General features: G+C 35.6%; 1 protein-coding gene across 1 annotated transcript in view; it reads right to left on the bottom strand.

Moving 5' to 3' along the window:
- Positions 1 to 9,224: 9,224 nt before the first annotated feature.
- LOC124716776 (PHD finger protein rhinoceros) overlaps positions 9,225 to 12,317 on the bottom strand; it is a 227,976-nt gene continuing 224,883 nt past the window's right edge. The window contains exon 22 of the mRNA XM_047243323.1: positions 9,225 to 10,004. Within this exon, the coding sequence (XP_047099279.1) occupies positions 9,939 to 10,004 (66 nt within the window). The 3' untranslated portion in view covers positions 9,225 to 9,938. The remainder of the gene's footprint in view (positions 10,005 to 12,317) is intronic.

Below are 12,317 nucleotides of genomic sequence, written 5' to 3'. Positions count from 1 at the left end.
GTAGTGACATTTATTACTTGGATACAGAAAATCTGTTCACCAAGCCACAAAAGACTGAAAAATTTGCTAGGATCTAAAATTGAAGATTTTCTAGCTTTCAGAGGAAGGGACATCATCCTTGGTCAGTAGAAAAGAAGTTGTTGAAAAAAGAGGCTGGCAGAAAAGTCACACAGAATACCAGATCAATGGGGTCTACTGAGCAGGATGGATGGATTGCTGGTGCTATATTAGGTGGTATTTGAGAACATAAAAAATAAGTAAGTGAATAAATAAATGAAATGAAAAATAAAAGTTGCAAAAAAAAACAGTGGGAACATAATGAAGGCTAAGTAAAGAACACTGGATGCTGATGTCAGGTGGGCAGTAGGAGGTAGCACATGTTGTACAGCAGGTTCTCATCTTCAAAGTTCTGTGGAAATGGCGCCAGGAGGAGGTCTTTAGATGACATGTGCATTAGCCATGACCCTGCAAACAATATTTCTAGAGGTACCAAATGTATTACCCCAGTCTCAACTGAAGAATGGGATCTACATGAGGATCCATTGGACTAAGTCCTATGGGAGGTAATTTATGTTGTCTTTCTTCGATCTACTACAAAGTGTCAGTTGTGAATCAGTACCAAACACATGGCTATGGAGAGTACCTTTGCAACAGCGTATTGTGTTTATAGATGAGTAAAGAGTGAAGTGGAAGGAGACACTGAAAAACTGTTCCAGCAAAATGCAGTCCTCTCTAATAAGGCTCCCAAGCTTAATATCATCATTTTGTGGACTAATCACAAGTGGCAGTATCACATGTCATGTCCTCATTCCATGAAATACTATAGACAAGCTTGTGTTGTAATCCATATTAGCACTGAACATTTATTCAGTAATTATAATCAGAAATGGTTGTCTCCGTATTCAGTGTCACTTGCTGGCACGAATTAATAAATTTAGTCACAGAGGAAACTAGGCTTATATCATGAAATTTAGACAATTTAGATTTTTGACTAATCTATGACTATGATCCTAATAATTCAAACAATTAAAATAAATGTTTTATACTGAAGATGATAAGAATGCACAAAGAGGATAGAATTGTGGATATTGCTGTCAAAAGTTTCTCTCTCACTCCATTACCTCCCACTGGGAAAAAATCATGAAGTGGGAAATAAATGAACCACAAAATTCATCATATTCAACAGAAGTTATTGTGGACCAGTTTAAATGGACATTACTACTAAATTGTTTAAATTGCCCATGTGGTGATGTGGTGGTGGAACAACAGTAATTGTCAGTTATTATAAAACAATTTTATTTTCAGTCCCAATTGCAGACTTTTACTACTATAATGAGTTTTGACTTTTAAGCTATTATTAGATAACTAGTCCTACTGAGGCTCTTAATCTGTCTGGGCATGTAATTTTCCTTAATCTTCCACTGTAGAACGTGCAGCCACTGGTCAACATCTCAAACCCACAACAGGAATTGCTATTTGACAACAGCTTAAAAGTTTAAACATGCATTGCTGTAAGAGTGAAAAAAAACTATCAGGTATTATCTATGTTAAATAGAGAGGATTTGTTTGAACTAAAATATTACTGATGGTCTGTTGTGCTACATAGTTGGATATTTTGGGTTCTTATTTTAATTAGTGCTATGCATATGATCTTTACTAATAAACTCCTCAAATTAACAGTTCATGGATGGGATGCAGATATTCATAGTAAATGAGGTCACACAATGAAATAATGGGAACAACCAAGGTAATAAATTCCCTTGGTACCTCAGGGAAAATAACTTATGGGTACCAGTATTGGTACGACTATTTTTACTAAGTATTTGGTTCTAACCATTACTGACAGTGGATTACTGGTTGAATGCAGAAAATTAATTTGTGGACATGAAATGATTTCTCTCATTCAGTTAACAAAATATAAGATGAAATTAATGAAAGCATAGTATAAGGACATTCCAGATTTTACACGAGACATTTCTTTTTCATTGCATGAATGAATCCTTCAGCTGTTTTATTTGCAAATAAAGCAAGACCTTTTAAGTTAGCCATATGATTCATTTATACTCTGCACCTCCCTGCTCCCTGCCTGCTTTTACCCCACAGTTCCTACACCAGCTAGACTGCTGCTCACATCAGACACAGTCACAATCGCATTCAAGACTTAGTGCCTGGAGACCATGGTCATATGTCTGTGAGTTTTCTCAGACATGTAGAACTGCCCATTTGTGATGGATGTGGTGTGCTGATTGCAGTTTGCCACAATTTAACTGATTCTATTTTATATAATGACAAGATGATACAAGCTGATTTATTGGTAGATATACCCTCAATCTTAAGTGATAATGAGCTGAATGTGGTGTGTGTTTTACAATTCTGTGTTTTATCTTCCCTTCTACCTAAGCTCTGAAGTCGACACGCTAGGCGTGTTTGAGGATGATTGTCTTATCCAACTGTTACCTTCATGATCACCTAATCTTCTTTTCTGAACTTGCCTCTTAGAGGCTGTTCAGATATGATATCAGTATTCTTCGTGGTCTATCTGGACTTGCTCCATTGCACTGTTCAGAGGTACTGCAAATGTTCATGTAAGAAAGAGTACAAGGGAGAATATGTGTTGTATTTTAGGCTATCCTCATGTTGTGTGCTCTAGCCCCGTTCATCTCATACATTCAATGCATGATGATGATTAATGTGATGCTGAGAGTGCTAAAGATGTAACAACAACAACAACAATGACTTTGTCTGAAAACTGAAAATATTTCTAGTGCAGCTTTGCATTCCATCAGTCTGTGACCCAGTTTACACTCTATGTGTTTATTAGCAATCTGTCCTCTCCATATTATCATTAAAGATGGATGTATGAATATTCAATGTTTCTGCCATTATGTCACTTCATATGAAGTGTGAACAGAACCTTTTTGACTGATCAATAATACAGGAATTAACTTTTTGTATGTTTTCTGAAACAACAGAGGTAAGGGTATTGGGATAAAGTGCTACATGGAGACTGGGTACAACATTATTTTCTTGCTATTTTGCTAAAACACTCATGTGACCTTTCATAGAACATTGCTGAAATGTGACCTATACCACACAGGACTTACAGGGGATTTGAAAAATTTACAAAGAAAGGTAGCACAAATTGTTACATGTTTGTCTTAGCCTTGGGAGAGCATCACAGGAAGCCTGAAACATTTGAACTGGTAGACACTCGATTGTAGACGTCAACTACCCAGCAAAAGCTTGCTTACAAAGTTTTTAGAATCAGTATTAAGTGAGGAGTCTTGGAATACACTACAGCCTCCTATGTATCATCCCCACACGCATTCTAAAGATGAGATTAGACTAACTGCCATGAGCACAGAGGTGTTTAAACAATCATTTTTCCCATGTCCTGTACACAAACGGAATGTGAAGGAACCCTAGTCTGTGTTACAGTGGGAAGTATGCTCTGCCTTACACTTCAGAGCGGATTGGAGAGGATGGATGTAGATGTGTATATGCAGTGAATTCTGCACCTGACAAATTTAAGGAAACTGAAACATGTATCTTATATTGATAAGGTGAATATTTAAATATGGAGATGGATACATACATCATTCAGAAGAATGTGTGAACAAAGCTCCTGTGCATCAGTTGTGTGAAAAAACAGGAGTTCTTGAAATATGTTGTGTGTTTTAATGTTAGTATAACTTTTTAATGAACATATTATTTTATGGTGGGCTATTCTACTTCACTGTATACAGTTTTAAAACTTAAAGTACTGTGTGCAATACAGCAGATGTATACAGCAGTTAAAGGTGGATTCCTTACAAACCGTATAAGATTACTGGGAAGCATTTAATTTGTGAAACCACAAACTTTAAAATCTGTTAAACTAAATGCTTTATTGTTTTATCCAGGTATCTGGAAACAAAATGTATAATTTGACACATTTATGAAACATCTCTTCCTGTTGATTCAATAAAGAAAGCATTACACTTAAAGAACATAAAAAACAGAGTATTGGTCTATTGTTGATAGTACACATGTCAAATTATCTTTGAATCAGATGAGAGTATTCTTCCTTGTGGAGCTGAAGTAAAATGCCTGTTGTGGCTTTGTGCTACATTCCATTTATTGATTTCTGCATCATTTCCAAGTTACCTTGATCTTTCTGCCCAGCAGGCTTGTACACTGGCATTTGCCTGAGGTATCTCAGAGCCTAAACTCTGTCAGTGGGGTGTTTTTCATTCACTCTGTCCTTCAAGATCTCATTCACTGAAAACACTTTCAATTCCTACACAGTGTCTTCATTTCTGATGTAATACAACTTGGAATCTCATCTGTGATGAGTGGATCCTTGTCTGACATGTGTAGAGAGAATCTAATTCTCAATCCTCCACACCAGGGCAGGAATTGTCATTACCCTGTAAAACTCATCTGTGGCCTGTTTGTGTGTTATATTTTTCAAATGATGATAATTTGTGCTATATATTGATTTAATTAGTAAAAGGCTGTAATGTGGACTCATTTACGTAATACATCAAAAAATATCCAAAATATCTTTGGCACATATGAGCCTCTATTGCTGTAATAATTTGATGCACAACCTAAAAAATCAAAGCCCATTGGTTGCATAATTATATTTCTGTTCTTTCATTAGTTTTAAAATAATGTACGCATTTTAGTAGTACAACACATGACATTGTACGAATCACATAAGTTGTTAACTGAAATCAAACAATCGAAACTCCAAGTAGGAATATCACAATGTGGAAAAGTCAGTTCATGACTTATTGTAAAGAAGATACGTCAGGTTGCAGACAGGCACAATGTGAGTGTCTTTAAATTGTCCTGTCTGCAACTTGACATGTCTTCTTTGTGGCAAGTTATGCAACTTGCTTCTGAAACCTGCCGTAGCCCATATCACTCCTCATAAATGTTGCTGCACTTGCTTATCTATTCTGAAATTGGTTGCTCCAGAGAGGAGTGGGACGGGGGGTGGGGTGGGGTTGGGGGGGGGTGGGGGGGGGGAACTATATACCAAGAGGTATTTCCACAAATCAGCTAGAAGTCACAGTTACAGGGAAAACTCTGATCATGTTTTACAGAGCCAATCATAGTAGATAGTATTACAGTGTGCATATGAATTAGAACTACAAGGGGCATGAGCTACCTGTCAGCAGAAAGCATTAGGAACACAAAATAGAATGGGACCTACTGCATTATTGCAAAAGATGTTTCATTTGCTATTTTCCCCATTAACAATACTTTGCATTTCCACACTCTGAAACAGCTACAAAATTTATCAGTTTGCCCTTTCTGTTTTTATTTTAGCCCATTAATCTGCTCAGGCACACATACTACTTCCTTTGCACTCCCTAGCTTCCCCATTCACTTTTTCCTCATTTTTACGCTAATGTACAGTTCTTTAAATAAGAACAAAATTTCTGTTTGACTGTAAGTCTTTATTTTGTCTTTCAGCTAGTGATAGCTATGGGTCAGGGCTTTAACATTGCTCTCACTGAGAGTAAAATGAAATACGAGCTCTATACGTTCTTGCTCATATCCCACAAGAGCCTTAAAACATTGTTTTTGTCTATTTCATTATTACTTTTTCATACATCAGTAAAATATTTCCTGGTCACTTATATGTGCTTACCTTGTATCAGTCACTTTTTCTATAGTAATAATTCTCAGTTATATATGATACATGAAAGTTCTCTTCTGATTGACCATAAGCCACATATTTCCTTTTAGGAGCACCTGTGCTCCATCACACTTTTATGCACTATCTACATGAGTCATTAACTGTCCTTCATAATAAGAAAAACATAAACCATCTTAATATATCAGAAGACTACCTATCATAATGATATTATAGCACATAACTGTAGAATTTTTTTTTAAAAAATAACAATGCACAACATCCTAATAATTTGACAGCTATCTTTCATTCAAGCAATATTAACACAGATGTCTACAAGGGAGAATGTATTCTTCTCTGATATGTTACAGTTCTTTAAAAAGTACTAATTATTTTAACATACATTTGGAATAAAATATACAAAAAGTAACAATGCTTCAGTGATCTTGTATTGCAGTTACTTATTTCAACAATGTACTTGTAATGAGAGAGGGAAAGAATGTAGTGAACAAATTGATCTGTTGGCCAAGGGATAATGTTTCCAATTTTTTAAGGAAGCTTACACTGTTTGAAAATCATACTGTTTTGAAGAAACTTGTGGCCACAATCAACAGTTTTGACCTTTGGCAAGCACTGACTTCCATTAGCCATGTGTGATGCTTTTACTGTGGTGACACAAAATTTAGCTGTTGATCTTTGTAGAGGATATACATGCAGGTACCCAGCTGGGTTGCCAATTTCGTTTCTGTGCATGAAAATGGAATTCTCACAAATATAACCTAAATACAGTGCAGCTTTTGCTGTGTTTATTACATGTGTCAGTAACATCCACTTATCAATTACTTTTAGATTTGCCTCCTTTCTACTGAAAACAGATATGTTTCACTGTTTCTGTAATCTCTGTGGTTAAATGAATGTGCCAATTTTCAAGTTTAATCAGTACTGTTATATTACTAAAATTGGTGACATGGTCACTTCCTTTTAGTGTAGAATCCTTCACCTCTTCTTATCTGTTTTATCATAGGTGCTTCATAATGGTAGTGTTCACCGAAACTCCACAAACCTGTCATGGTATGGAAAGTGTATTGAATCCCTCATATCTCTGGAAGAGTATAGGTTGGAACCAATAAGTCTTTAAATATTATTATTTAGAATCTCAGACAGTAAACAAAGAAAGAAAAAGAATTCTGCAATGAGTGAACATAAATTAAATGCTGTCATTCAGTCATCCATTTCAGTCACACACTGGTCTGTCTAATCAGATTATTACTATGTTTTCCAGGGATGATGTTAAAATTCAAAATCATGACAATAGGTTTAATAGAAACGATGAAATCTTACTAAATGGAGCATCAGTTCTACCACTAAGTCTAAACTCTGTCACATGAAACAAAGCAACTGTAAACACAAGTTGTTTGGGGTCACATTTTCTGACTGTAGCACTTCCCAATCTATTGTACCTCAGAACCCTTTGTTAATAGAGCAACAAATTTCAATGAAAAATTATAGTGACAGTTAATTTAGAGAGATCACTTCAATTGTACTAATATTTATTCAAACGATGGCTAGTTTCATACACCTGAAATAATAGTACAACTGATGTGGATCTTTGTTAATTAATTATTATGCTTCTCAGGTGCAGATATCCTACACAGCAAATCATGAGAAAATTGCAAATCTTAATAAAACAAGTAGAGTTAAAAGAAAAGCAGTAAACTTTGCTGTGAGTAAATGATTATTAAAAACATAAAAGCCTGAATACTTCAAGTAACAAACAAAGCATGTTTCCTTAATTTTCAGATAACATTACCAAGATGGCTAACAGTTTTTGATACACTTAATTCACAAAAGTGGGTCTAATATTTCATTGTGATGAATGATATTACCATTACAGGTAACAGTATTCCTTGGTGACAGTTTACACACAGCACAGAGCTAATGGCAGTATTGTGCACACAGCACATACTCAATCAATATCAAATAACAGAAGCTGAAGTATTTGGAATGCTTGAGGAACAGAATTCTTGATAATGAGTCGAATTGTTTCAGTCAAGAATCTGGAATAATAACTAACATTTTCACAATCTGTGTCAGCTTATACTTAGTTCATAACACACATATGTAATATTTTTAGAACAAATTATTCTAATGTTTTAGAACCTAAAATAATTTACAACCACATCAAATTAGGTATTCATGAACTACATGATACATGAACTCAGAGGACAAATATAGCTAATGTTTTGAAGTTATTTTTCAAGTATGATCTTTAGATTTTGATTGTATCACAGGTTTTGTTGCTGCATTCTCTTAACTACCAAAGAGAGAACCAGGACACAGAGACAGCTTCAAGTAAATTCAAGTTATAAGAGAGTGTTTCTACAATTTCAATGTGGTGATGATGTACTCTCCCAGAATGTGTGTGTATGTGTGTCTTCCTTGATGAAGTAAAACCAAGAAGCCCCTTTACATTAATTGTTTTCCACATGAGAAGATGCACATATGTTGATTGTAATGTATTATCACTTATTTTATTGCTTAAAAATCTTAAAGCAATCAAAAAGCTGTATAAAAACACAGTTTGTAAAGTGATATCAGTCCAGGCATTGCTAATATAAATGCTCAGTTCAATTTCAGTCAGTTAGCAATGCAACAAATCATGCTATAGCATGCCTGCAGAGAAGAGGCTCCTCATTTTTTTTGTTTTTTGTTTTTAGTTCATTTTGGAAGATACTTGAACTCACTAACAGGATATAGACATTACATAGCTTAAAAATATATAGAAAACTTGTCAGGAATGAGAACCTGTTTCAAGCAAACATGAAATTATGTTGTACTATATGAACTTTGATATAATGTTTCTTTAAATTTATTCACATCAAAAGTTCAAATTGATTATGTAAAAAAGTAGAAAAATGAAATATTCATGATTTAATATGTTCCTTTAGTTAAGTTCTGTTTTTAATGCTGAAATATCTTGTAACAACCTGGTCAGTTTTAAAATGGGACATTATTTCAAACAACTTTCTTGAAGTAACATAAATTGTACTCTCTCAACTTCTGTAGTAAACACCAGAAACAAGCCACAGCAGCAAAAATTATTTAAATTAATACTACATTCACACTTTTAGAATAGCACAAACACTCAGTATCAATTTATACACTTTTAACAACAATAAACATTATGCTGTATCAGTAATCATACACACACATATATTATCAGTGTAATACATAAAGATCAATTTACATACATTGTACAAAGAGATTCTACATATAACATACAGCAGTCAGAGACTGATTTGGTCAACAATGAAGTACCTTCATATTTTATTCCAAAGGCTTACACACATGTTAAGTGAGAATCCTCCGTTTCTCTCTCTCTCTCTCTCTCTCTCTCTCTCTCTCTCTCTCTCTCTCTCTCTCTCTCTCTTTCACACACACACACACACCACACACACACACACACACACACACACACACACACACACACACACACACACACACACACACACCCACACACACTTACAAACTCAATCTCTCTCTATCTCTCTTCCTCTCCCCCTTCCACACTCCTCCTCCTCCCACCATAAGCAGATAATGTGCAGTTCTTTCTACAAAAGTAAAGCGTCATAATGTTCCTCTAGGAAATGACTACTAGAAGTTTTAGATTATAAGGCAGTCAAACTTCATGATAGTAGTGGTGCACAGAGAAGTGTTATATTACACATTTCTCTGAAAGTGAACTACAGAGTTTCACACTGCAATTGCTTTACTTGATAACAGCTGTATAACAGAGGGGTATGTTTCTTTTATTAAGCATAGGACAAGTACTGAGTTTGAGTAACATCAAATGTAGGAATTCATTAGGAACATTACGGGTCATATTCTTATTAGACTCCAGCATTGGAGATGCTCATAATGTACGGATCACACAGCACTCTCTTCTCACTGTGTTTTCTAAAATCAGAACTTAGAAACAAATATAGAGATACCTGCATAACAGCTGAAAACTTACAGACAATATGACTAAGGTAAAAACTATTACAGCATCAAAAGATTCCAAAAAATGAGAAAATAAGCTGTAAAGTGAAATACTCCGCTAAAACAATGGTGTGTATTCCATATGTGTAGAGCCTTTACTGTACATCATCATTAAACACAACACTAAAAAAAATGCTGTTGCAGAAAATGGACACTGGCAGTGCCATTAATAATATACCAAACTTTGAGCAGAACAGCAGAATAATGTTCAGATGGTATCTAAATTTCTTCTACAACACTCACTCTCACATCTTCTAATCGAGGGTGACTACTGGCGATGTTTTGTCTCATTCCCATTTGGAGAGCCCACCTCAGGAGACTGCGTCTCATCCTGCTGAAGAGATTATCACATAAATGTCACTGCTACGTGTAACATCTAACAGCAATTACAAATGAAACAGATATGAGCTTCTACTTTATGAAATGAAAATTGAATAATTTGAAAATTGTATGATATGAGATGAATATACCATAGTTCACATTTGGAGTGATCTCACTACAACTTAAGCACATTACTTGAGTTTGGAAAGGAAGATAACCTAAGGCTTGTCCAAATAATGATGATGGTAAAACTAGCTGACAAGTAGATTATAACTTTTTGCTTTTGAAAGTTTTATTTACTTGCCAGTGATCATTTTACTTCAGATAGGCTTTGTCATATGTAAATAACTGTAGTATAGACAAATTGTGGGTACAGCTACACTCTTAAATACTAAAATCAACATTGTTTGCATCAAACGGAAGCGTACAGCCACACTCTATCCTATTAAAATTGAAACTGTCAGGATCATAGGACTCTTTTTGTGCTGTAACATGGGCTTTCTGTAAGCCAGTTAAATAAGTTTTTAAGTGGCATTGATAGTGGAGAGAGAGGAATTTTACTAAACATTTTGAGGCATTCACTTTGTGGGAATTTCCTGTTTTTGCTAGATTGTGCCTTGGAATATTTGGAAGAGTCCAGACCAGATTAGACCAGATCCTGTATGATGTCATCACTCCGGAAGGCATCTATCCTTGGGGACCGTATCCATCCCTAGATCAACAATCTGTGATGATACTTTGATCAGGCTCTTGGCATCATGGATCATCAACTGAGAAACCTAGTGCAGCTGGCCACAGCACTGAATCGGCATGGCTCCATGTCCCTGTCAATACCTTCTAGAACCTAATTGACATCCTTCCTGTATGTTTCACAGTAGGTTGTGTTTCAAAAGGTGGTTATTCAGGCTTCTGACAGATGGTTACATTAATGTGACTGGACAGTGCATCATAGAGGGATAATTACTCTTACCACATCTCTCAGTTTCCATGTGAAGTAGGAAAATCATGACATATTTTTGAAAATTTGGTTGATATTTTCTTCTCAGTTCAGTTCTGCATCAATATGAATTCCTAAAAGTTTGATGCTTTTTATAACTTGCCTGTACTCCACACAAAAACTCAACAGTTTGTATTAACTTTGTGTAATGCTATAGAGCATAAATGCATGAAACATTTTAGAAATTCATATTGATCCCAAACTGACAAGGGAAGAATGTATCACACAAATTCGTACTGGGAATTGAGAGAACTGGTAAGTAGTAATCTCTATAGGCTACATTTGGGGCTTTTTCAGTCATATAACTCATATGAGGACATTCCCCTCATATCATATAACCACATGCCAGATTAGAACTCAAAGCTGGACACCCACCTTTTTTGGACAGTGTTCTTTACTGAGGGAACTATTCAGGCATAAGTTACCACTCACATCATAATTTTCATCTGCCCGTACCCCTCTTGATAGGGCATAGTATTTTTTCCAAGTTAAAGTGATGACAAAGTATTTTGAAAAAGAACTCCTTGTTCAAAGTTAATCTGGAAATGGTACTGATGAAAGTTATAGAGTAATAATATATGGTGAGAGGCCTAAATTTTGACTGATTAAAGAATCTGTAATCTCATTTCACCTAGATAAATAGTGACAGCGAGGGTTCATCAGAAATGGAGGTGCTGTCAAAGAGTACCCCATGGAAATGTGATGTGGCTGATCTTGTTCCCCATACGCATTTGGGCTGAAACCTAGGTAAAGGTTGGTTTCATTACCGCAATCGAGGATTATAGTTTCTTATATATTAGATTGTCATGATTGCTGACTGGGCTGCAATACTGAAAGTACAAAAAGTCATTTACCTCTTGATTGATTAAATGATTGATTAACTGGGAGGGGTTATGGGACCAAACGGTGAGGTCATCAGTCCCGCAATTCCAAAGTTAGTCACAGAAGAAAGGCGGTCCACTAAAAGTGGACAGATCCAGCCAGGGGAGTCAAATTATAAAATATTGAACATTAAACACACACAGTAAAGGCATAAAATCTAAAAACTGGTAAAAAGGGGGTGGCCATGGGGTCACAGACTGAGAAGACTGTAAAAGAAGTCTCAGCCACAACTAACCTGCCCCTGCTCCAAGACTAAAGTACAAACTTGTAGCTGGAAATACAAACCACTTTCAGAAAGGAAACAAGGACCAATTAAAACATCAGTGGATCATCTGCTAATATTAATTTTAAGGAATCGGGAAGACTACACTTAACATGAAGGGACGAAAGAAGGGGATATTCCACCAGTATGTGGGATATCATCAGTCTGCCACACGCCAAACTGCA

This window comes from Schistocerca piceifrons, chromosome 9, assembly GCF_021461385.2.
Source record: "Schistocerca piceifrons isolate TAMUIC-IGC-003096 chromosome 9, iqSchPice1.1, whole genome shotgun sequence".
Classification (NCBI taxonomy): Eukaryota; Metazoa; Arthropoda; class Insecta; order Orthoptera; family Acrididae; genus Schistocerca; species Schistocerca piceifrons.
The sequence above is the reverse complement of the archived record's forward strand: the minus strand, read 5'-3'. Positions and strand labels throughout refer to the sequence as shown.